The sequence below is a fragment of the Python bivittatus genome, unplaced genomic scaffold, assembly GCF_059951505.1.
Source record: "Python bivittatus isolate LINGU-HERP-01145 unplaced genomic scaffold, Pbiv_v1 ctg000480_np1212, whole genome shotgun sequence".
Lineage (NCBI taxonomy): Eukaryota > Metazoa > Chordata > Lepidosauria > Squamata > Pythonidae > Python > Python bivittatus.
Window position 1 is genome coordinate 27,545,264 of NW_028277075.1, and position 27,371 is coordinate 27,572,634.

General features: G+C 37.8%; 1 protein-coding gene across 4 annotated transcripts; it reads left to right on the top strand.

The window, feature by feature from the left end:
- The first annotated feature begins 1,724 nt into the window (after positions 1–1,724).
- Positions 1,725–27,371, top strand: ZFYVE1 (zinc finger FYVE-type containing 1). Of its 4 annotated transcripts, none has more exons than XM_088145553.1 (12): positions 1,725–2,058; positions 2,906–3,740; positions 13,044–13,548; positions 14,749–14,963; positions 19,128–19,234; positions 20,738–20,846; positions 22,061–22,158; positions 22,249–22,378; positions 23,109–23,279; positions 24,257–24,461; positions 26,232–26,345; positions 26,764–27,371. In XM_088145553.1, the coding sequence occupies exons 2-12, from the start codon at positions 3,243–3,245 to the stop codon at positions 26,994–26,996; spliced, it is 2,385 nt and encodes a 794-aa protein (XP_088001679.1). In that variant the 5' UTR covers positions 1,725–2,058; positions 2,906–3,242; the 3' UTR covers positions 26,997–27,371. The 4 variants fall into 4 exon arrangements, with proteins under 4 accessions (XP_088001679.1, XP_088001680.1, XP_007428156.1 ...); XM_088145554.1 differs by having other exon boundaries at positions 24,257–24,437; XM_007428094.4 differs by having other exon boundaries at positions 1,726–2,058; positions 22,249–22,366.

Genomic DNA, 27,371 nt, shown 5'->3' on the forward strand with positions numbered 1-27,371 from the left:
TAATTATCTATAATGCTAAATTATATTAAATATTATATAACTATAATATGTTAACATTTATGATAACAGAAATGTAAGAACCACTTATGTATAATTGCTAAGTTGACAGATGTATTCAGGTAGTCACCTGTAGTCAACTCTTGAGTCAATGTTATCTACATCTAATCATATAGCTAACTTTATCCATCATTAATTTTTTTTTCATATTTAATTATTTGGATCATCTAAAGTTTTCATATTTAATCATTTGGATAATCTAAGATCATTCAAATGTTATTTCCCACAATAGCATCATCCAGATGAATGAACTTTGAATTCCACAAATAGCATGACCCTTGCTCATAATTCTGGAAGTAGTTCCATGGAGTCACCGAAGATGGAGAAGACTGTTGCAATGTTTCTTCAATTACTTTAGTTCTTCAACTATTTGGCTGCCATTTTTATATCTTTTCCACTTCAACAATTCTCTTTTAAGATGATGTGCCCAGAACTAAGCATTGTATACTATATGATATCCTATTTATTTACTTATTTAACTAAAATATTTGCTTCCATAAAGTGTCACAAGGAAAACCCACTGCCTGCATGATTCTGAACTTTGTAGGTATAGAGGCATCACAGCATCTGATTATTTTTTCCAAGGGCTTCATTGCTACCCTACCAACTGCTAAGCTACTGCATATTTCTTGACTGCTGGTTCCTTTACTGTTGTTGATAGTCAGTCCTAAAAGGTAGAAGCTAATCACCATTTTAATATCTTCATTGTTGATTCGAATGCTTGTTGCTGTCCCTATTGTGATCAGTTGGTGTTCTTAATATTTAATTGCAATCCCATTTTTTCACTGTGTTCTTTGACATTTCATTGTGTTCTTTGACATTCATTCCTAGAGACTGCAGGTCATCTGAGTTGATCCCATCCCATCAGTTTTCACTGTGTTCTTTGATATTCATTCCTAGAGACTGTCATCAGCATAAGCACAGATTATTGATGTTTCTTCCTCCAATTTTAAAACCGCACTCATCTTCTTCCACTCCAGCCTCCCTCAGTATATATTCAGCATGTAGGTTAAACAAATAAGGAGCCTTGTCTCACTCCTTCAACATCCTGGACCTAGTCCATGTTGCCATGTTCTGTCCAGACTGTGGTTTCCTTCATGTGATTAGATTTCGCATTAGGAAAATGAGATGTTCTGGGATTCCCCATTTCCTAAGGAGGTTCCATTGCTTGACATGGCTGACATAATATAGTGCCTTTCTATAGTCAGTGAAGCACAAATTGACTTTTTGGGGTATTTGTTGGCTTTCTCAGTTACACAGTGTGTGCCAGTAATGATGACTCTCATTCCTTAGTATTGTCTGAAAACAGCTTGATCATCTGCAGTAAGCACTCATACGCTGTAAATATTAAAGGCTCACATGTTTTCGAATATTCTTCACAGTGTATATTCTATCTGTCTTTCCTCATCATACATCACGCCCCCCCCCCGCACTTTCCTACTTCTACCACCGTTTCCCATCATTATGAGTCCTGGGACTTTTGAAACTACATCTCCCAGTATGCTATGCGATTTTGTTTTACTCCTTCCGTCCGCAACATGAGGACGTGGAGCTGTCTCGGTTTCCACCGCAGCAAAGCTGCACACAAAAATACTGCAATTCCCACAATGCACCTGGCCGCCCCTTCTCCTTCCCATTTGACCACATACCTTCCTGTCTTAGAAAAAATAACCCTGAAGTTCCCTGCGATCAGCTGATCAACACTGACAACAAGGGGGGAAAGAGACGATCTTGGGACTGCCCTTATACCTAACCGGGGCACCAGATCTATACTCTGGGGCTCGGATGGTACGGTAGTTAAACCCTACTATTGGGGAAAAAAGAGATTCCCCCCCCCCCCGCCCGCCGCCGGATTTAGTAGTTAAAAAGAGAGGAGCCGGAGGAGGAGACAATGGTTTGATTACTTAGTCACTGAGACTTGCAGGGAGGAAAAGGAGGAGGAGGAAGAAGATGCCTGTTGTTTTATAAACAATAGATCGGGCTGCATTGTTCTTCGGCACGGTTTGTTTCTCATCTTATTTTACCCCGCTTCCTCTCGCTTATTCTTGTTTATACAGGGAGATTTAATGACTCATAAAAAAATGAATTTAGTTTAAGACTATCTGATTGTGGTGCTTTCAAGTAACTCAGTCAAACCGTGAGTTATATATTTTGTTCTTTAGATTATCCGACAAGGTTTAAGTCAAGATCTTCTCATGGTAGCGAGTGAGTCACAAGTAAACACTAAAGCAATGTGTTCCCTATAACCACTCTCTCTCCTCCCCCCCCACCTTTCCTGGTATGTTTAAGACAGCTTAGAGAACGTTAATTTTTTATTGCTTTGCTTTATAGTAAATAAATAATGCATTACTATATGACATGTCCATTTGTAGAGCTTAAAAATATGTCCAACTTTGATGTGGTTTACTCAGTGTGTGTTTACGGAAGTTGGGTATCATTGCTTGGCAGAGTGCAGTCCAAAACACTTTTAATTAAGATTAGGTGCCGCTCAATTTGGTTGAATGGAAAGTGACTTATAAATATTTAAAACAAATAAGATGGACTTCTTGGTTGAACAAGATCGAGTCCCATACCTGTTTGAGAAAAACCTCTTTGTCAACCTGATGGGAGGATCCCAAGGTAGTTTTAATAATATTTGAAGCTCAAATGGAGATTTTGTAAGAGACTGATTTAATCGAAGCTATCTTTTGTTATACAAAGATTTGAAACATACGCACAAATGTTTTTCATTTTGAAGGAGGAATAAATCATGAAAAGAAAGTAAAGGGCTTTATAATATTATCTGAATTCTTTATTGCACTTATGTGTATGTATATATTAAATCAATAATTTTTCCTTTATTTTTTAGACATTATAAAGAAAATACTTGGTTTACATTTTGGAGACATACCAGACTGTTTTTCTTACATATATCCAAGTTTATTGTAACTTTAAACGTGGAATTTATTTGAGCTGCTCAGTCATTATGGAAAGTAGTGTTTACAATTCTTAAACCAAATTAAAAAAAAAGAATTTTGCATTTCATGAAAGCATTATAGGGGTGAAGAGTCAAAACTGATACATATATCCAACTTTTATAGTTTCCTCTCTCTTAAGACAAGTACTGATTTTAATCCTTTGGAAAACCAATGTATGTATCTGGTAAAAAAACCCCAGTTTTATGAAGTAACAGTAATTTGTGGAAGATGAGTGCCCAACCTCCATCAATAGATAAAGGACTGAACACCACACTTTTGTGCCAGGAAAGCTATGCTTGCAGTGGCACAGATGAAGCAACCTTTGAGTGTGATGAATGTGGAAGCTTGCAATGCCAGCGTTGCGAAGAAGAACTGCATAGACAAGAAAGACTTCGAAATCATGAACGGACTCGAATCAAAGCTGGCCATGTCCCCTACTGTGACACCTGCAAACTTACAAGTGGCAGCATCATGCAGAACAATATCATAAGCTCCAGACAAAGGGCAACAGTAAGGTGCCAAGCGTGCAAAATAAACTTATGTTTAGAGTGTCAGAAGAGAACTCATGCTGGTGGAAACAAGAGGAAGCATCCTATTACCGTATACCATAGTGGCAGACATCATGAGCAGCAAGAGGAGGAAGGAATGGATGAGGAGACCAAGAGGAAGAAGATGACAGAACATGTTGTAAGCTTCCTGCTGGTGGATGAAACGGAGGAGATTCAGGTAAGAATTGCTCTGAGCTTTGAACATGAATATAGACTGATGGGATGTCTTACTTGGGTCAGGATGATGCTATCTGGGAAAAAATGAACTCAATTATCACTTTAGGGGTTTCTCTTTATATTCATATCACCTCATATTCAAGTGATACTCTCCTTTTGATTTGACAAGTTACACAATAAGTAGTTTACACGGTTATCGTATTGTCTTCAAGCATCACACTAAGCCATAATATGGTTGGTTTAGTTTTAGCATAGTTTGATGTGTAAATCCAACTAATATGCTTTATAATTATAAATTATGGCTTAGTATATGTGTACCCACACAATTGTGGCTTATTCAATAAACTGTGGTTAAGCCAACCATGGCTTAACATAATGTGAGTACCCTGTCAGTGTGTTAAGCCAAAATTAAAGAAATCAAATTATAGTTTAGCACAATTTATCAACTAAGTTATTGTTTGGACACTGAAGAAATTTTACCAAAATGTTTTTTTCTTCATGGGTTTCTTCCCATTTACCTGAACAGAGCTTTTCTGCAGTGTGTCCATACACATAAAAGATCAGGATAAAGTGTACATAGGAAGCAAGTGGCTGATTTGCTGTGATGCTGTAGGAGGCAGAGACATCACCATTTATATTGATGTTATTCCTCTGAGGTTATGGAGAAGAAATCTTGGGCCTGACTGCTGGGAAACTAGCGTTTGAATTCCAAAGTCCATAAGCCGCTTTTGCAAAACTGAACTGGGTAATCATTTGTACTGAGTGAGTACAAATTGACTGAGTCATTGTGAATTTTTTCAGTGGCATAAGCTGCTGTTTATTGGATGCCCAGTTTGAACCTTTGGACCAATATTAACAATAATAATTTTGTTTTTCTGAATAGGCAGGGAAATCTATGGTAGACAGTCTTTAGTGAGAAGATGAACAAAGTAGGCAATACTGTGCAAGCATTTAGCAAACATGGGACTTTAAGACTGCAGAAGTTTACTATTGTTAACACTTTTACAAAATATTTAAACAACGCATATCAAAAGTTAAGTTAAAAAAAGATCCCAAATGAAGAAAACTTGATTAATGTGTTGATTGTCAAATCTTTTTTTTTCCTCCTTTCGTTCCTGGTAGGGCTGTACAGTGTTTCAGATTCAAGGCAAAATAGTATTTCAGAGTACACTCAGACTGTACCTATCTGCAACTTCTTAAAGTCGCTGTGTCTTTCTCTGGGATTGTGGGACTGTCTTTGGCAGCTGCAGGAAAATATGTTCTTGATTTTAAAAGGTGCCAGCAGGTACAGGCTGATCTTTGCATGCTCTGAAGCATCTTTTTGTCTCCAGATCTAAAGTGATGCACAGCCCTGCATGTTAGATTCTTTCTCGGCTAAAGCCCCTAAAGTAGGGTTTTTCAGACTGTAGGTCCTGATCCCTTGTGGGGAGTGGTGGTCATGAACAACTCAGAAAGGGGTCATCATTTTTAATGTGTTTCATGAATTTGGTTTCTAATGAAATTGAAGTGGTCCATAACTCTAATTTCTGCAGAATATAACAACTGATACCTGCTGATCATGTGACAAACTATTATTGGATATTAACAATCCATTGTCACTGACTGCTGATAATTGGGTTCAGCTTTCCTTAGATATATCTGTGTGCATCCTGCACTTCTGCTGGCGTGGAATGTAGTAATATGTCCATATAATTGGAGTATCAGTAGAAGGGGACATGTTAGTGAAGTTTAGTAGTTTTATCTTTTTTATAAAGCTTGCTTGCTTGCTTATTTATTTATTTATTTATTTATTAAATTTGTATGCCACCCATCTCCCCCCGTGGAGGAATTGTAAGGTTATATACTCTGTGTGTGTGTGTGTGTGTGAATTACAGAGATGTTTGTTATTGTACAAGCTCAGGGGAGAACCTATTCACAAGTACATTATATCCTAGCGACCAAGTGCCTAGGTACACGATGACCAAGCATCTATGTGAATTCTAGCTAAATACTACCAGAATTAAGACTTTTCAACCCCAGCTCTTAGTTGTTGCCTCCCCACATTTCTTTATCAAACAGTTTTTCCTGACTCCTTTGGCACACACACACACACCTAAAAGAGGTATATTTATTTCTTGCCAAATACTAATCCCAATGAAATCCTTAGCTGTATTCATTGGAGGGGTCACACAAACTCATTTACTATTTTACAGTGTCATGGAATTGTAAAGTTTGAGACCTCTTGTCTTAATGGAACAAAAAGTCAAAATTCAGTAGAAGTACATCTTGGTTCCTTCACTAGGTTAGTCTAGGACAGTTTTCTTTGTAAAACCTCAGATGGCTAAGCAGCTCCTAGTCAATGCAAGCAATACTGAGCTAAACCAACAATAATCATATTGTATCTCCAAAATCAGGCATCTGTTGTCAGTCTCTCTTCTTTTTTTTTAAATAACTTTATTAAGATTTTAAACAAGAAAGATAAAAAACTCACAGAAACTAATATTTAGAATAAAGAAAAGAAAGAAGTAAAAGAAAAGACAAAGACAAAGACAAACGTACAGGAAAAAAAAAGAAAATATAAAGAAGTAACTTCTGATTTTCTTTTATAGCAGTTATAAGTATAAATGTAAATTAACCTCTTACTCTATGGATACAGCATGATTTTCATTTTTTCCTATAGTCTATTGTTTTTTCTAATCATCAAAAACATATATCAAAAGTTCATTTTTTTCTGTTTCATGCAAAAAGTCTATAAGGGGTTTCCAGTCAGCGTTAAACTTCTTTTCTCTAAACAAAGATGTAAATTTAGCCATCTCAGCAAGTTCCATCATTTTAACCATCCATTCTTCTACTGTGGGTAACATCAAGTCTTTCCATCTTTGTGGAATAATAATAATCTCACTGCAGTTATCATGTATAAAAACAAAGTTCCATGGCTTTTTTCCAACTGTTTATCAATCAATCCCAAAAGAAATACTTCTGGTTTCAATTGAATATTAATCTTTAAGATCTTCTGAATTAGTGTATGTAATTGAGTCCAATTTTTAAAACTTTTTTACATGTCCACCAAGCATAGTAAAGTGTCCCCTCTTGTTCACATTTCCAACATAAATTCAAAATACCTTTATACATTGTAGACAATTTTTCTGGTGACATATGCCAATGGTACATCATTTTATCAAAATTCTCTTTAAGATTATAACATAATGTACATTTCGGTCCTTTCATCCACATATTCTCCCACTGTTCCATTTGTATGTTGTAACCATAGTTTTTAGCCCATTTTAGCATACGTTCTTTCACTTGTTCTTCTTCTGTTTCAAATTTCAATAAAAGCCTATATATTTTAGCAATAACATGTTCATCATTTGTACACAATTCTGTTTCAAACTCAGTCTTACAATGTTCAAAACCAAAAGTTATTTTATCTACTTTAAATCTTTCTTGTAATTGTACATAAGATAACCATTGGCAAGTGTATCCTTCTGCCACCAGATCTTCTCTTGATTTTATTTTACAGTACCCCTGTCAAAATTCTAATATATCGCAATAAGTTAGCCGTTTATGTTTCTTGTCTATAAAATGCTTTATCTACTGAGAGGCACAAAGGTATTTTCAGGCATAATCTGGGTTCATATCTGTTCCATATTCTCAGTATGGCATGTCTAGCAAAATGATTTTTAAAATCTACATTAACCTTAGCTTTATCGTACCATAAGTATCCATGTCACCCAAATCTCAAATTTTGTTCTTCTAGCTCCAATGGCCTTCTGTTTCTCAGCAGCATCCATTCTTTCATCCAAACTAAACAGCAAGCTGCAAAGTATATTTTCAAATCAAATAAACCTAATCCTCTTCTTTCTTTTGCATCTTTCTTCTGCCACACAAATTTAGATATATCTTTCTGCCATTGTTTAATTGGTACATCAGTGGTCAAAACAGGTATTGTCTGAAATAAAACAATGTTCTTGCCTAGAATGTTGGCCTCTTTTCCAAATAGACTAGATTCGCACATCATGTTAAGCCAAATATAATTTGCTTATTTCTGGCTGACCATGTTGTTTGAACCATTACTGACAAATAGCTGTCTACTTTCCATCTGAACATATCAAGCTTATTCTCTCTAAGTAATTGGGGTTAGAAAGCTTTTTCTAGTAGTCAGTTCAAATATGTCTATCATTTAAGACAATTATTCTGTATCCTGCACTCTAGAATGAGGGATAACAGGATTTGACCTTCTGATCTGCTATATAATCTTCCTTGGCACTGATGTCAAATTGACTGGTTTGTAGTTCCTAGGATCCACCTTGCCCTCTTTTCTGAGCGCAGGGCCCACTTCCAGTTGTCTGGCATTTCATCAGTTCTCCAGGATTTCTTAAAGATAATATATAAAGATTTGGCCAGACCATCAGCAAATGATCTGAGGACCCTAGGATATGTTTAATCTCACCTTGGAGATTTAAACACTTCCATAGTAAATACGTATTGTCTGGCTTTGTTTCTATCCATCTCAAGTGTAAATACTTACTTTTCATTCTGTTCTTCACAGTTGCCTAAGGGAATGTCTACCTTCTTCTGAGAGTAAACTTGAACCAGAATAAGAGTTGAAAAGGTCCATGCGGTACTTCAGATTTTATTAGATTCCAAAAGGTTGCTCAAAGCTATTTTCAAACATGAATGTAGCACCTGTCTACAGCTCTTTAAAGCAGCTGTGCAATCCTGGGAAAAGTCATAGCTGCTTTAAAGAAAATTGTAGACAGGTGCCATATTTTTGTTCCTGCATGTTCCAAAGCACTTTCTCCATTTTTTTCCAAACTCAGCCCTAGAGCTGAATAGTTCCATTTTTTTAATTTGTTACCTGTTAGCAGGTTAGCATTTTGCTGTCTTTACTGAAAAGCAGGTAAATTGATTTTTTTCCCTTTTATTTTGAATGTAGTTGAAGAAGTTATTTTTGTTATTCTTAGTATCCTTCACTAACCTTAGTGCAGTAGCTTTCTTGATACATGTCTATAGTTCTGGACTGTCTATACCCTAAACCTCTTTCTACCTCTTATATGTGTTCTCCTCATTGGAATTGTGTACAGTTGTGTTTCTAGTATCTTTTTTTTAAGGAACTCCGACCTATCCTGATTGTCTTTTCCCATTAGCTTCTCCTGCCATAGAATCCTACTTATCATTGCTCTGAATTTATTAAAATTCAATTTTTTGGCAGAATTTGTCTTCCAACAGATGTTAGGATAATTAATGTCCTTAATCTCTACTACATTATTTTCAATACAGCATCTACATTGTTTTCTAATTATTAACCAGTTTTCTATCATGCCTTTAGCACATCTGTTCCTTGTTCCATTTTCCAGTAAACATAACTATGATAGTGTGTAACAGTTAAGGTTGCCAAATTGCAACTTGTAGGTATCTTTCCATCTTGTAAGAATGTAATATAAGCAGTGCAGGAAAATTAGAATATAAAATTAGAACAGAGCTTCTCTCTCAAGCCCAGCTTTTCCCAGTCTCATGCCCTCCAAAGTTCCCTTAAGCACTAGACAGCATTGCTAGTTCTGGCTGATATAACGTGAGTTAATTTCCAGCACATCTCAAGGGCATATATATGGGTGATGCTGCTTTAGGAGCTATCATAGGGTCCTGAAGGGACCAGGGGAAGGAAATAACAAAATGTGTGTCTGATGCAAATGCCATCCCTAACATACTTGTGTACAATATCATGACACACATGTTGTCATTTAGGCCTCATTATAGTTAGAAACAGATGCCTATGGCAAATATCTAAACATTTATAAAGTTTTACTTTTGTTTCCTCTGTCAGGGTTCATATGTTCTTTCCTCACTTTTTAAAAGCTTCTACATGGCCATAAATGTATCAGTGAAGCTTTGGCCATACAGTGGTACCTCGGGTTACGAATTTAATTCGTTCTGTGACTCTGGTCGCACCCCGAATTGGTTGCGCCCCGAAGCAAATTTTCCCATAAGGTTCAATGTAATTATCGTTAATCCGTTCCGGTGTCCGCGGACCACGCGGCAGGGCGGAAAAACGGCCGCGGACCACGTGGAATGGGCGGAAAATGGCCGCGGATCCGGTTTGTAACCCGAGGTAAATTTTTGCAGCCGGAGCTGGTCGCAACCCAAAAAGTTCGCTAGCAGAAGTGTTCGTAACCCGAGGTACCATGGGTTTGCCTCTTGTGCAATTGTCAAATGTAGAAGTGCCCTATTCCGCCCCCCCACCACCATGTTGACAATATTTACTGCATGTATGTTTCAAGTACTTCAACATTTCCTCGTTAAAGTTCAAATTGAGCTGCTATTGCAAGTGGACAGGATAAGATGTGATACCTATTCATATGCCACCCTTGTCCTGAAGACACTGTTGAAGCATATGGTTTTAATTCCTCTACATAATACCTTAATTCTATTGAATTAATTATATATCAATCAATATAAGTAATCCTAAGTAAAGTGTGCAATGCAAGGCCAAGTGGAAAACCAGTTGAGTAAGCTATAGAAGGTGCCATAAGTAGTGGTAGAGAAGGAGGCAAGACACTGGCACCATTAGAAGTCCACCCACATGTTGGGGACTGCTGTAAATCCACACACATAAAGCCCTTTGATTCCTCAGTGTGCCTGCAAAATTGCCACAATTTTATGTCAGAGCTGGAGCTATTGTAGTTAATTATCTTCTCTCCCTCCGCACCCCTACATTTAAAAAAAAGTACTACCTTCCTCTTGCAAAACACAGTGAGAGGGATGTGGTGGTTACTCCACCAATGAATCCTGTTTACAGCTAAAGGAACCTTAGGACTGTTCAGAAAGTTGTTTGGAGGGTGTGCCTATCTTTTACTGCAAGTAAGATGGAGCTCATAATACATAATTACAATTAGACCTGGATTTATGGATGTTATAAGAAAGTAACCTTCCCCAAATAACTTTTGTTTGGTCCAGTTGTTTAGGTCTAGATCCCCAACATGTTCTTACCAACCCAACTTGCTCATGGACACCTCCCTTTATCTGAGAAGGCTCCATGTTCCACCTGATTTTGTTTCTTCAGAGTCTTTTAATTCTTAAAGAACTCTGGAGTGCTAGTATCCCTCAAAGTGAACTGTAAGCCTGAGGCATAATCTTTCCAGTAATGGCCTCTGGAGTAATTCTTAGAAATTTAAAATGATAAGAGGATGTAGCCTAAACTGTTTGTTTGGAAGTGTGTCAACCTGTCTCAAAACACAGAAGTAATTGAGCAGATAAAGAGCATCTGAGGATTTTCAGAGGGACAGCTGGAAGCAGCTTCTCATCAGTTTGTCTTCTGGTGAATTGGCATTTTATGGCTGGCCACACCCATCTGGGCAAGTTATTGTGAGTCTGACCATCAGGTGCTCTCATAACTGCTGAGCTTTTCCCAAAAGGTTAGGATCCTGATCTGGGTATTTTTCTTCTGCTGCTAAGCTATGGTACCCTTAGAGAAAATGAGACATTTTATGTACTTCTGTGGGTTAGCTTAGTTGCCACTCATTCCTTGGATTCAGTATTGGAAAGCATATTACACTAATGACACCCTATTGCCTTCTTGTGGCTAAAAAAAGGACTTTGAAACTGTATGTATGCTGTTCTTAAAATAGGAATAAATTTAATATGCCAGTTAGATTTCAAGATTTCACCAGCAGATTAGGAAACTTTTTAATCTTGCTTTTTAAAAATTCCCATATGTAACATACAGTAATTTTTATTTACAACAATGCCCCTGGGTCCTCTTGGTGTGTTCCTGCAGCTCAGAACTTTGTGTAGAAGTATATATAGCCATCTGCCAAGGAAAAGGCAAAGATAAAGTAGGCTGGTAAGGAGCATTCAGGGATTGGAGTGATTAGTAAGGAACAACCTTAGAATTTTACCTTCTAAAGGGGTATTTTGTGACTAGCCACACTTATCATGGCTGCCATTTGAGGAATAGCTAAACACTGCCTGTCAGCCATTTTGTGTGAGTATTCTCAAAATTCCATGTATTTGCTAGTGTAAAAGGTTGTTCTAGTACAACATTTTTACTTCCAGCAAGTGTTTTATATGGAGGAACACTAAAATGTGCTCTGTCATGCACAGAATGAAGTTATAAATTTAATTCTGTCTCTGTAGGACTTAATTTCATTTCATTCCACATGTAGACTTAGCATCTCTTTTCTGCATGTTACTAATTTTGCTTAGAAATGAACATAATGGAAAATATACATTTAAGGGTTTGAGGGCGAGGACTAAAATGGATCCTTTATATGCCAGTTTAATTTATAGGTATCCTTTTATAAGAGTTAAAGCAAAATACACATTTTTTGCTTCTCCAGAAATAAACTTCATAGTTAAAAGTGCTAAACCAGGATCCTATTATTTAACTGCTGGCTGACTGCAATTGGAAAATATTAGTAATAAGTGATAGATCCTAAGAGCCAGTTTTGGTGCAGCGGTTAAGGCATCAGGCTAGAAACTGGGAGACTGTGATCTCTAGTCCTGCCTTAGGTATGAAGCCAGCTGGGTGATCTTGGGCCACTCACTCACTCTCAGCCCTAGGAAGGAGGCAATGGCAAACCACTTCTGAAATCTTGCAAGAAAACTGCAGGGACTACTCCGGGTACTTGCCAGGAGTCAACACTGATCAAGGGCACAAGAAAAATAAAAAAAGCCCACAAATTTCTTATTTTTTATTTGTTGAACAAAAATGAATTTTCTTTTCAAGATGTATCCATTGTTCCATTTACTCCTTTCCCAATTTTATCCTTATAACAACAATATAAATTTAATCTGGCTGAGACGGTGATTGATTTAAGTTTGTACATTCATGGCTGGACCTAATTCTCTCTGGTCCTAGGCTGGTATACTAACTACTGTGGAATGATTATGAGATGTGAATCACTCTTGTATGGATTTTTTTGTGTTTTGTTTTTGGCAGTCCTTGAATGCCAAGGTTTTTGTATTTGTAGTTTAATTATTGTTATGTTGTTTTGACTGTTTGTAATCTTATTCTAAGAGGGTCTGTAAGATGCTCAGAGTCCTTTTAGGATTAGAATGGCATACCAAGTCCAACCTGCTTAGCCTTTTGAAATTGGCTAGATACCCCCACCTACTTGGGCGCTGGTAGTATAAAGATGTATACAGAGCAGCATTCTTGGAACAGGTTGTTAAACTATGGGGCTCCCTTCAATACAAGTCTGATAAATTGTGAGCATCATAGATTAAACGTGGTAGTTGGGCGATTGATTACAAGTCAGGTTTATGTAGTGGCACAGCTTCAGCAGCTACAATGTTCTCATAAAATCTTGCTTTCTTGTGTTGGAAGGTGGAGAATGAAGAAGAATTTATCAAGAAACTGAATTGCAAGCCTGACCAGCATGTAAAGGTGGTGTCTATTTTTGGGAATACAGGGGATGGGAAATCTCATACCCTTAACCACACCTTCTTTTATGGCCGTGAAGTCTTTAAAACATCTCCAGCACAGGAGTCTTGTACAGTAGGTGTTTGGGCTGCCTATGACCCTGTTCATAAAATGGTGGTGATTGACACAGAGGGTCTTCTTGGTGCCATGGAGAACCTAAGTCAGAGGACCCGGCTGCTTCTGAAGGTCTTGGCTATTTCAGATCTCATAATCTACCGCACTCATGCTGACAGACTCCACAATGATCTCTTCAAATTTCTTGGAGATGCCTCAGAAGCATACCTAAAACACTTCACCAAAGAACTGAAAGCAACCACAGCTCGTTGTGGACTGGATGTTCCATTGTCCACTTTGGGTCCTGGAGTCATTATCTTTCATGAAACTGTATATACACAGTTATTGGGTGCTGGTGAGTAGAATTCAATGGAAATACATTGTGCTTTAGGGCTGCATGAAGCTTTGACGGGATACATTGATTCAGCAAAGCTTCAGCTGAAGCACTCTTTTTAAGCAAAGTGCTGAATCAAAGTATTGCTCCCCTCTGAAGAGTTGGATTGAACTGACCATCCTGCTTTGATATGGGTATTAAAAGTGACTACTGTAAATGTGCTACATAAGTGCAGAGGCATCTTTCCACTCGACTGAATACAGTTGGCTTATTTCAGCGCACTGATTCAAGGCAGAGTAACTCAACTTTCTGTGTCAAGATTCCATTTCAGATGGAAATTTAGGTAACACCTTTAGGGAGAGCAAAGTGACTTTTGGATCACTTGGGATGGAATAATATAAAGGGCAGAGAATCCATAAACCTCTAGATATTGTCAGATCAAGATTTGCCACTCAATATCCTCAGAAGGAAGTTGCATATATTCTAAGTCAAGTACCTATATGATACTCAAGGATGGTGGAGACAAAAGTTGTGCTTTATAGGAAGAAGCACAGGCAAACAGGATTTTCTGCACTTTGATCTAGTACATATCTAGTCAGAAATAAGCCTAAGTGAACAAGCCTTGGTAGTAATGTGACTGCCTCTGAATATATATATCTTCTGGAAGATTAGTGGGCTTCCTTGTTCAGTAGGTTGGCCACTGTGAGAACAGACTGCTGGACTAGATGGGCCAGAGGTCTAATCCTGCAGAATACTGCTTATGTTTTTAAGGGAGCTTATTTCCAGGTGAGAATAAGATGATTTAACCTATAGAAGCTTAAATCACTCTTTATCCCACTCTTCTATTTTTTTATGACTTTGATAGTGGCCCATGTTTAGGTTCATGAGTTTGCCTGTATTGCTTCTAATTACTCTTTGAAAATGTGGCTTAGACAGAAATGTTATTACATCAGACATCCATCTAGACATGGCATAGATACATTATACAGGCAGATATTTTCTCTCTTCAGTGTTTCCACAAATATAACAATTGCAGAAATCCTTAAAGGTCTGTTTTAACCTATTTCTTGTGTAATTTTGGCTATCATCTCTGTTGTTTGACTCTGCCTTTCCAGAAATGTATGATACTCAATATATATTTAACTACCACTTGATTGCCAAAAATAATCAGAATTATGTGGTACAGCAGCATATTAACAATAGCATGTTAAATCTATTCAGATCACCCTTCTGAGGTGCCTGAGAAACTAATTCAGGATCGATTCCGGAAACTTGGTCTCTTCCCCGAATCCTTCAGCTCAATCCATTACAAAGGAATAAGAACACAAACCCCCCCAACAGATTTTTCTGGTCTCAGGCATGCTGTGGAGCAGCAGCTAGAAAATAATACCACCCGTTCTCCACGTCCTCCTGGAGTTATCTACAAAGCACTCAAAGTAAGTAGAATTTGCTCTATAGAAGTAAGGGCAGATTTACGATTCGCACCAGTAATTCTAGTGTTTCCCAGTTTATGTTCTGTGACGGGCCTATATTCCAAAGTTTACGATTGTCCAGTTTTATTTCATGGTATAATTTGGTATAATTCTTTTCAAATTAGATGCCTAATTTCTCATTTTGCTGATAGGGTCCTGAATTCAGAAAGTAATCTAGACCAATCACTTCTCAAGAATTGGCAAGCCCAAATGGTACAGCAAGTGAGTCAAGCCACAGGAGTAAACAGATAACTGATTTTCCTCACCTGTAGAGGGAAAATATGCCTGCATCTTGGCAAGTCAGCAGTTAGCTCGGAAGTCTGGCTCTTGACAGTTAAATTTGCCCTCTTCTATTAGTTAAGGAAAAACTAAATAAACTGGGCTAGAAGAAATTTTGGTTTCGATGTGGAGCTAGTGAAGGGCCCATGTAGATATAATTCTTTTCTGTCTGCTTTGGCAAATCTAGTTTTGATAACTTCTGTAATCTAAATACTTAGTGTCTCAGGCTGGGTGCCAGAGCACTATAAATACATAAGCAAGTCAGGACTGAGCTATTGTAATGCAATGGAAAGGTCCATATTGTTACCAGGGTAACTGACAGGACATGGTCTCTAGGCAACAACCTATTCTTTGGTTTCCCTTGACTTTCTTCAATTTTCCTTAAGTGGGAAACTAAATTTTCATTGATAAATACCAAAGATGTGGCACCTAGAACAAACAAAGGCTAGGACCAAGGCCCTTCAGGGAACAATGTAAGACTCTGAGTAGCAGCTGGGAAATGTAGCAATACAGATCCTTCTGTACTTTACCATGTGGATGAGTTTTTGGAGTGCAGACTCATTCATTCATTCTTTATTTTATTACAGTCATAGACCAGTACAATTAAAAATGCACAAAAATGTCTAATTAAAAATTCTTAGCTACAATAATAGCAAATAAAATCCATATCATAATTATAATTTGGCAGCCTAACTATCATTTATACATGAGGTCAAGCGGCCTATACTGTAGTATATTATTACTCCTTAAATTATGACATTCTATAATTATTAGTTGTTAACTACTAAAATTACAACAAAGTGATAATATCTAAAATTGAAGTGTGTTGGTTATGTAAAAGTGTTTACAATAAGTTATTCATCAGATTCTTTAGTGCTGCTGTGCAGAATCTGGCTATCTGCTCTGTGACTATAATCCATTTGTCTTTAAGCAGAAACTGTAGATAGTCGGTGTCAGAGTGGCCTATTAATCATTGGATAAATAAATTTTGTTCGGATGTCTCTATAGAATGAGCATTGAAGAAGAACGTGTCCAGTGGTTTCTACCTCTCCGGAATCACAGGGACAGAGCCTTTCAGTCAATGAGATCTTTTTATATTTGCCATCCAGAACAGCTGAGGGGAGCGCATGGCATTGTGCAAGCGAGAAAGCTTTCCGATGATTCGCTGACTCTAAGTGGCTAAGATTGGCGGGTTGACAATATATCTGGTATAATCTGGAGACAGAAATGATGGAAGTTTCTCTAAGTCTGCTTGCCTCTCAGTGTCCTCTACCCTTTGTCTCGGATTTTGTTTTGCCTGGTCATAATCCAATTCAAGTACTGAGGAAGGAGAAAAACCTAGTTTTGCAAGATTGGACTCAACAGCCTTGATCCATGAAGAGGAGAATTTATCTTGGAGGATTAATGGTGCAAGGCCTTGAGGAAAAAAATTAAGCTTTAGCCAAAGATTTAAGGAAGCTATACAGATTCTTGATTCAACTTTTGTCAACCCAGTCTTTAGACATAGGTGTGCATTTGAAATGCAATGAGGCATCTGGAGGATTGCGCTAATAAATTTTGATTGAACTCTTTCCAGAGGTGTAAAACAAGAAGCTGGGGGTCTGAGCTGGGCCCCATAAAGAAACTGTGCTAGCGACTTGGCCTGAAACAGCTTAATTGCAGTGGGAACATAATATCCTCCCTGTGAATGGAAAAATTTAATGATGGTGTTGGCTGATCTTTGACCAGTAGCAGCTGCATATTCACAATGTGCTTTCCTTGAGTTGGTGGCATGTATGACCACACCTAGATACTTAAAGGTGGTCACTTGTTCTATATTGTGACCATTAAGATACCATGAGCGAAGTCTTGTCCTTTTAGCAAAGGCCATGACCTTGGTTTTCTGGTAATTTATTTCCAATTTATCATTATTGCAGTATTGAACCAGGGATTGCAATATTCAATCAGGGGGAGTGCAAACTCATTAAAACATTTTTTCACTACAACTCTCTTCTCATGTTTCCCATGGATTTTTCTTTTGTCCTTTCCTGCAGAGTGGTGTTATAACTTGGTTGCAACCTAAACACAGAGATTCTTATGGCACTTTTGTGGACTACCAAAGTAATTATGGCATCAACTTTGGGGAACTACAATTCATTTCATTAGGTGTATGGAGTATTAACATGAGAAAAGAATGTATATATGCATACATACAAGTATTGATGAGAATAGGAGAGGGGGAGACTACTGAAGAAAGGTGTCAGAAGGAAATGAAATGTAGGTGATATAGACAGTGATGATTATTACCTCCCCCACAACTATTTGATGAACACACATAGCACAATAAGAAACATATCTGTTTAATCCATGAAAAATAATACTAACCTACCTAATCCTTTGTAATTTTGTAACATTAAACATGATTCACAATAATGGCTGTGTATGTTTATTCAGACATTAGCTTTAAGATTTATTTATTTAGGATTTATTTCCAGATTAAAATGTATTAAAAAGAAGTGACACTCTTTTCTCCCACATTCTCTCTTCCCTACTGCATGGTTAATGTTAGTTTTTAGAAAATCAGCCCAGTAAATCATAGTATTTATCTGAGCTGTGAATGTTCATGGTTTATTATGGGCATAGACATATTTTAGTTGTATTTCAGGTGAAATGCACACATTTTATTCATATTTCCTTGTTTGGGCTGAACATCTGGGTGTAAATAAGTATAATAAATAATTGTATGACCTGTTCTCTTCAGGAGGGGTTACTTACTGTGTGAATCAGAGTGAGGTCCTGCAACTTTCATAATACTATGGGAAGAGATATTTGTATGCTTTTCCCAACATTTCAAAGCTAGGCCCTGACGTTCTTGTAATTAAGCTTCTTGGTGCTTTGGCAATAAATCTGTGGGTGTGCCACATTTGAATGTGGTTCTCTTTTTCTGACCATTATTTTATTCTGCCTCTGCTGGAAAAGGAGTTTGTGCATTGTTTTGCATTGTTTTCTTCTTTTATATTATATTTTAATATGTATCTAGTTTTGCTTTTTGCTCTGTAGTGCCATCCAGTTAATATAGTTCATTATGGAAAACTATATAAATAACAACAATCCCTCAGGGAAAATTTCTCCTATAGGGTTTCCTAAAAAATGTCCATCTTGGCTAAGAATTCCTAGGGGTTTAAGAGATGTGTGGCTTCTCTATGCTTGCTTATGGCTAGCATCCACACATTTCACATAATCTCTAAACTTTTGATTTTGCTATTAATACATTTCTTTCGGGGAATAAGATTTTATTTTTTTACCCTTTTCTGTGCTTGTATCTTGGTTGATGCTTAACCTCTGCATTCTTAATCATCAGAATGCTTCATAAAAGATTTTTTTAAAAAAAAAATGCTGTGGGCTAGAAGTTTGTAATGGGGGATGGGGAAGGAATAACATTACTGTATTCTGCTTGTGATGTTAAAAGACAGCTAACAAAACAATAATGGAGAAACTAATAGGTTCAACTCTGAGGCATAAAGTAGTTTATTTGATTTTTGCATAGTGTATTTTTTTGAATCTAACTAATTATGGTTCATTCATAAACCACTGTTAAACAGCCATGGATTTGTATGAGGGATGTATCTGTATCAGTCCTGAATTCCCAAATGCTATTTTTTTCACCCATATCAACAATTGTACACCTGAAATTCAGTTGTGTATTCGGGAGCTCTGATGACTACAAAAGGAAAAAAAAAAAAAAGAGGGTGGTGTTGAGGGTCACAGGCTGTTGATCCTTTGACCTATACCTTTCCATAAAGTTGCTGTTTGTTCAACATGCTTACCATTCTGTGCTCACTGATGGTTTCTCTCTCACTTGTCCTCCAGGCATTAAGTGATCGGTTCTGTGGTGAAATCCCAGATGATCAGATGGCTCATAGCTCCTTCTTTCCAGATGAGTATTTTACCTGCTCCTCTGTATGTCTCAGCTGCGGGTAAGTAGATATGAAGGCCCATATTTGAATAATGTTTATCTAGTGCCAGAAATGTACAATATGCTGTAAGGTTAGGGTGATGCTGAGAGTACCAGGGCATCATTTGGTTAGGATGAAGAGTCGCCTGCCATAGTTCCTTCAGGTATGCATTGCAGAATGTGTCTGCTGCTAAAACAGTGAAGTGTGGCTCAAACACTTGTAAACATTGGATGACTTTCAAATTGGGATTTTTATTTGCTTTGTTTGTTAAGATGTAGTATGACTTGACACATTTGTTTTAAATGGCCTTGGTGTTATTTTTAGATAATCATTAAGAGGATAGGATTTTGGGTAACATAAAAGCTAACAAATCTGAAGTGGCTATATTTGCTTCTGGATGATACTCAATAGATTAATCTAGAAATGGAAGTTCAGTTTATTGCAATTTCACCTTTCCAGTCTGAGTTTCATAAATGACTATCTGGCATTAGAATGACATATTGACCCTCATCAAATGGAACTAGAGAGAGGCTAAAATCCCAGCTTTAATCATGCTGAAATAACAGTTCTAAAACAGTAGTATTTATTTTTATTTATTTATTTATTTATTTAGTATGCTGCCCAAAATGGTAGTTTGTTTGTTTGTTTATTTATTTAGTATGCCACCCATCTCCCCCCAACAGGTGACTCTGGGTGGCTCACAGTTAAAATCATAAACCCCATCAACAATTAAAAATCCCCCATTAATAGTTAAAATAAATTAATCCATTAAAAATCAAATATAGACAACAAAAGCAGTTTGCTATTGATATATGCATCTTTTCTTTGTGTGAAGTTTTTGTTGTACTTTTCCCTTCTCTTTCATTTTGTTCTTGTATAGATGAATACTTTCTCTGTGTAATTTTATGACTGCTTCAAGGTGATCAAGTAAGCGTCAAGTTTTGGTAGTTATAAAATTGCTAGGGGAAAACAAGCTGTATATAACTATAAGGCAGAAGGACACCAAAATACATCAAATATTCAATTTTAAGCATTATCAGAACAGACAAAAGTGCAGAAAGATAGGTAAATGTCTCCTCCATGCTTTTGCTGGCTGCCTTTGAATAACTATTTCAAAGCCATTTTCCCCCTTCAAATGGGGGCTACTTTTTCCTGCGAAGATGTGCCAACAATTGTATTACGGCAAGGTCACATAATCAAATCATGTTGTTATACTACAATATCACAAGGCTAATATAGAATGAGGACAGGGACCTTACCTTCAGGTGAATGAACAAAACTTAGTTTTGTCTCTTTTTCCAGTTCTTCCTCCCCCCCCATCCCAAAAAAGATTGGAAACAGAAAACACTTTTTCTGAGATGAAAGTGTGTAAAAAGTGTTAGATTATTCTAAGTAACATTAGAATCAATGTAAAATTGAATTATTATTATTATTATTATTATTAGTATTATTCTATACTGAGATATGTCTTGCTGCCAGCTGTTTGACCCCTGATCTTATCTTTGCTTTATTTTGAAATTTCAGATGTGGGTGTAAGAACAGCATGAACCATGCAAAAGAAGGAATGCCCCATGAAGCCAAGAATCGCTGTAGATACACTCATCAGTATGATAATCGAGTGTTCACTTGCAAGGTGAGTGGAGCACGTGAAGTGGAGTTTCTGGTACTGGAGACTAGGAAAAGTTCATTTTATTAGCAGGCCTGTGCAACTATGAGTTGCTAAGCTGAAGGCAATCCACAATTCATATGTAGTGGCTTGGGAAATGGGTTGGATTGTTAAACTGTTGGCACCTTAATCAGACTGCCTCATTATTTCCACAGCCAGAAGTTTTTTTGGAAATAAGCTGTCCAGTTATTTGGGATCATAAGTAATTTGGTTGGTGATTGTCATCTAAGAACAGAAACATTTACTCCATTTCTGAAGGAATTAAAAAAAAACATTCAGAAGATCAGTCCTAATTCATTACTAATGCACCCCTTCAGGTGAATTAGGAATGAAGCTGTTTGGAGCAATAGATTATGAAACTTTAGAGAAATCTGCATCAACCTGATGCCATCTTATCAGTGGATACTGGATATATGTGCTTCAACATGCCTGGAGGGCTTCTCCAGACAGAGAAAGGCTGCTTTAGAAATTAGCAATTTCCCTTGGTTTTTAGCATTTTCTTTGAAATACCACAGAGAAAAGGAGCAAAATCTGGAAGTTGTCTTTTGCTTTTTCCTTTCATAGTTCAGTTTTCTGCTGCTTTTTGAATCCCAGTTGTTTGTCAGATGCATTTGCTCCATTTCTTTTCCTACCACCTTCCAATTCACATTAGTCATGTTTCTGGATTTCCTAGGCAAAAGAGTTCTTTTAAAAACAACATTTTAGAAACCTCTTTCCCATCAGTCTGGGTATTTCTGGCAATGGACCGAATTAACACTTTTTTTTTTACCCTTTAAAAAACATTTTAATCTTTTGGGATGTTGTGAATGGCAGTAAGGTAGGGCAGATGGCATAAAGAAGGTCTCTGTAAGCCCTCCTTCCTTCTTTCTGTGCACATTATATGATGTAGGTAATTCTAGCAGTCCTAGGTAAGTAGAACTAGGGACTGGGGGTTCATTTTGGTAGATCCCAGATAGTAGTTTTCAGCTAGAAACAATGATGATTTTCCTAATTTATTTATGGCTTCTACACTCTACTTAAAGACCATGTTAACTTTTACATGTTTATATTTTCATTAAAAATGTTCAGCTCATGAGATTTCTTACTGCCCCTTTTTTAAAAAAGAAAAATTCTTGTGCACAGTAGGCTTGAAAATTGAGATCTGAAGAGAAAAGTTTTTTAACTGATCTCCTGCTTTTCAGGCTTGTTATGAACATGGGAATGAGGTTAGGGTAGTGCCCAAAACATCTGCTTCTACAGATTCCCCTTGGATGGGCCTTGCTAAGTACGCCTGGTCAGGGTGAGTATAGGTACCCTACCCTTTGTGATCTCCTCGTCTCATCACTTCAGAGAGGCTGAAGTCAGCAGCTCTTTTCTTCCGTACTTGCAGATATGTGATTGAGTGCCCCAATTGTGGAGTCGTGTACCGTAGCCGACAATACTGGTTTGGGAACCAAGATCCTGTGGATACTGTGGTGAGGACAGAGATTGTGCACGTCTGGCCAGGAGTAAGTTTGTTGGTAATGATTGGTTTCCATTCTTTTCAGAAAGATAGGGATTAGAAAGGGCCATTTAGATGAGGGTGGACAAACTTTGAGCAGAAGGGGGCCATAACTCAACCTCTTAGCTTTTTGGAGAGCCACAGGAGGCTATCCAGTAATGTCCAGTGATCCAGGATTGCGCAAAGTGATTTGGCCTGTTTTTTAGCATTTTGGAAGGGTGTTGAAGGTGCAGATGGAAATGGGAGGTAAGCCTTCCCACCCTTAAATATCTCTCCCTGAGATTTTGGCTTCATGGTCTTGAGGCACACCTAAGCTATCGGTACCCACCCAATTTAGGCCACTGGGTTTAATTAAACCAATCCCAATACAACCATAATTGATGACAGGTGTTTTTCATCCAGTTTGTGCTAACTTCCTGGAGCTGACATGTAGAAAAGAATTTGCAATGACTGGATGTTTAAAGTTATTCCTAAGTGACATGTTATTCCAAGCCAGGAGTGCAGAACTTGTGACACTTCCGATGATCTGCATTCTGATTTTAGCAGCCCTTGGCAGCATGTTCTAAGGCCCTCACAATCTACTCAAAGGTGTCATGACCAGGACTGGACATTCTCCCAAATGTCTTGGTGGCATTAATAATCTTTTGCTATTCTTTGCATAAAGAGCAGTATATAATTGTGTTCAATAAAGACAGCTTAGTAGCAGCAGATGAACAGAATAAAATGTCTACATTACTATTTCATTTCAGACCGATTGCAGCTTGAAGGACAACAACAATGCTGCTCAGCGCCTGATAGATGGAATGAATTTCATGGCACAGTCAGTGTCCGAACTGAGCTTGGGACCCACAAAGGCTGTAACCTCTTGGTTGACAGATCAAATTGCTCCAGCTTACTGGAAACCCAATTCCCAGATTCTGGTATCCAGCCCCACCATTGTTATATGTTGTTTACAAATATTTCTTGCTTTCCTTTCCTTTGCTTTTTCCAAATTTTTGAACTAATGGTTCATGATTTTTTAAAATGCATTTATTACAGGGTACAGACATATAGACCTAATTTTTTTTTTCAGAATTGCAAATAACTACTCCTGCTGAAATGGGTGTAAATTGTTGTAAAAAAACAGCCTAGGTTTTTTTTTTTTATCTGTCTTCTCCACTGTTGAAATATGGAACAATGCACCACTTTCATCTCCAGGATGGAGTTTTAATTTCAACAAGATTTGTTTTTACATACTGTATGCTGATTGAGCCTGTCTTCTTTCTGCCCCATTAAAGTCAGGATGAAACACAATTCCTGTCAGTAACCAGGGATCGGTTATTTGACTTTCTCCTCTCTTTTCAGGGCTAAAAGCTGGGCCACAAACTCCTCAGATAAGACACCAATGCTGTGCCTAATCACCCCTATGCATCTGTCTAGATTCTTCCAAGAAGCCAGCTTAGTGAAGATATCTGTATTAGTGAGGGTTGTAGCATTGTTGGTTTAGTCCATTCTTCCCCAATCTGGTGCAGTTCAGATATATTGGATTACAATTCCCACCAAGGGCTATTGTTCAATGGCAGAACATATATTTTGCTTGGAAAAGGGCCTAGGTATTTCCAAATAGATCTGGGAAAGCTCCTGTCTAAAAAAGTGAAGAAGTATTACCAGTTAGCACTGATGCTGAGCTAGATAGAATAGTTCTTTGCATGTTAACCAACAACTTTGTTTCTATGAGGATGATGAGAGTTGAGTTTGAGTGTCTTTGAAGGACATTAGGTTGAGCAAAACTAGTTTAGCCAAAGCCAATTGAGTGGCCCAAATACCCCTTCACCTACCTTTTTCCTTTTCCTTTCACTTTCACTAAACAGGAAAAAATCCTGCAATGTTTTGACTATGTTCATCCTTTCTTGTTCAGAATTGCAGGAAATGTGGCATATCGTTTAAAGATAATGACACCAAACACCATTGTCGGGCTTGTGGAGAAGGTTTCTGTGATGGTTGTTCATCCAAGACCCGCCCTGTCCCAGAACGTGGTTGGGGACCCACACCTGTGCGAGTATGCGACAACTGTTATGACAACAGGGGCATTCAGTTAGGTAATCCCATCCTGACCATACTAGGTGTGTGAATCAAAGTGGAGAATTGACAATGTTTTTTTGAGTAATATTGTGATAATTTAAATCCTGTGATATCTGAGAATGAGACCAACTAAATGACATCTGTGATCAGCTACTTGTAACTAACATAGTCTCATTAATTTCAGTGGGTCTTCTCCAAGGCTGCATTTGCACAACATATATATTCATGGTTTGCTTAACTGTGATTCAATGAATAAACCAGTAAATAAATGACCGAGTATGGTCGACACCCTAAGTACAAGCGATATTAAGGTTAATGTGTTATAGAAATTCAGTTGAAATATGACTTGGTCATTTTGCTAAGGTAAAACACAAGCCTTAACTTTGTGGAATCCCTTTGCTTTATATGCAGCTCATTTCGGTCACTGTTGAACCTAATGCTTCCATACAAATTTTCTAAGATGTTGGAGTTCAACCAAGGAAACCCAGGTTTAAGCCCCAACTTAACTTGAAGCTCATTAGATGATGCTAGGCTACTCACTCCTTCTCAGGTTATTGCGGTGGAGATAAAATTAAAGGAGGTCCCAATAGATGCTACCTTAAGGTTCCTGAGAAAAAGTGAGATGTAAATGCAAAAAATATACATTAAAGAAAATATAAGAAATTGTTAACTCAGGGCAAGCGATCACTTAAGCGACCTGCATATTGTTCAGTCTATTGTTCATGCAAGTCCCCCATATTCATAATGGATTGTTAAAACACAAGGGATTTTTTCAGTAATTTATCATATTTAGTTGGTATCCTTCCCAGCTGCATCTCTTTTAATTTAATTAATTTATTTAAATTTATTGGCCACCCAACTTCAGTAGACTCTGGGCAGCATACAAAATTAGGAAGAACATAAGAACAGCTAAAAACATTGAATCACACAGGCAGCCCAGGCTAAAATAATCTAATAGATGGCAAAAACAATAATACAAAACAGGCCATTGAACAAATACTAAACATCAACCCCAGGCCTGGGACCAAAGCCAGGTTTTCAAAGCCTTCCAGAACCCCAGGAGAGATGACGCAGTCCTAATCTCTGCAGGGAAGGCTGTTCCAGAGGGTGGGGGCCTCAACAGAGAAAGCATGCTTCCTAGGTCCTCCCACAAGATGGCAGTGTTTAATGGAGGGGACCTGGAGCATACTGGGTGGGCAGAAACAGTTGGAGATAAACGAGATAATCACAATGTGACACACAGTAGTGCTAGCTTTATATGCTGATGTCACTCCAAAGTGTGACTTTTCATTTGGTAGCAGCTGGAAGTCATGAACATTTCTCAAAGGCCAACAGAAAGGTGAGAAATAATCCTGGATTTTACCTATGAATGCCTTCATCTGGAAAAGTCACACAACCTTTGGTTGAAGTTCTTAGCATTTAACTGTTTTGGAGTAATAGATCTCATTTGTTGCCCTCTACTGCAGATTGGCTAGCATATCTATGGGAGCTTTATAGAATCATATGATTAGAAGAAACCATTTAGCCTACTGAGTCCAACACCTTGCTCAGAGAAGGAATCCAAATTAAAGTATCTGTGACAGATGGCTGACCAACCTGTTTAAGCATATCTTGCAATGGGAAGTTCATCACCTTGGTCTGTAATCTGTGCTACTGTCCAACTCCTCTGATTATGAGGAAGCTTTTCCTAACATTCAGTGAGCCTGCTTTTGGTAACATAGGACAATTATTCTGCATGTTGTGATGATTTTTAAATAGGGAATTCCTCTGGGGTTGTGCTTTGGTTTTGAGCCCTACCATCTGTTCTGTAGAAGTGCCTGAGGCATCAACAGATGAGGAAGGGGGGACAGTGATTGCCAGGAAAGTTGGTGAAGCTGTGCAGAACACTCTTGGGGCTGTGGTAACAGCGATTGACATCCCACTGGGTAAGTGTTACAAATGGCCTTAGAAATGTTCTAAGCTTCTGGTTAGTTACAAAAATGGGCTTGTGGGGGAAAGTAACGTGGGGGAATGAATAGAGCCTACCTCTGAGGCAGCTGATATTTTTTCATTGATGGGTTTATAAATCAAGTACTCTGAGTTATCCTCCCTTTGTGATTATGGCCAGGTATTTTCAAATCTCAGCTGGAGGCAATTCTCCTGGGGTGTTTTCTTGCATGGCTATACTCTATGTGTGAATACGTAGGGCCAATATAGGGAGGGACTGTGGCTTAACATAATTAAGTTATATACATATATAAATGTTGAATAGGTTTTTGTAAACAAACAGAGGTGACTTTGTAATCTTTGCCCTACTTTGCTGATAACAAACTAGCTTTGTGGGATTTTTCTGACCATTTGCAGGTCTTGTGAAGGATGCCGCTAGACCTGCCTATTGGGTACCTGACCACGAAATCTTACACTGCCACAATTGCCGGAAGGAATTCAACATCAAATTGTCAAAGCATCACTGTCGCGCTTGCGGCCAGGGCTTCTGTGATGAATGCTCTCATGAGCGCAGAGCCGTCCCTTCCCGTGGATGGGATCATCCAGTTAGAGTCTGTTTCAATTGCAATAAAAAGCCTGGAGATCTTTAACCCCACCTCTCCTTCTGGGTACTCAATAACACCGTAGCTTCTCAGGGTTAGATGAAAAAAATAAAAAGAAAAACTAGGCAGAGTGCATGCTCCTCATTTCTAGCCTTCTTTATATGTGTAGATTTCAGTAACATTGTGGAATAACAAATAGCCAAGCTAAGGCTTGATTGCCAGCTGTGATCATGAAAGTTGGGGATTGGAGTATGTGGAGAAGCTTGCAATAAATCGAGGAATCCCAAATCCAGTATATTATATACCAGTCAACTGTATGTATTTCTATATCTCTATAATGTAGTATGCTAAATGCAGCTGGCTGATTAAGCATTGATAATTTACTGTTAAAATTGAAAGATAAATAGAACTTTTTTTTTTTTT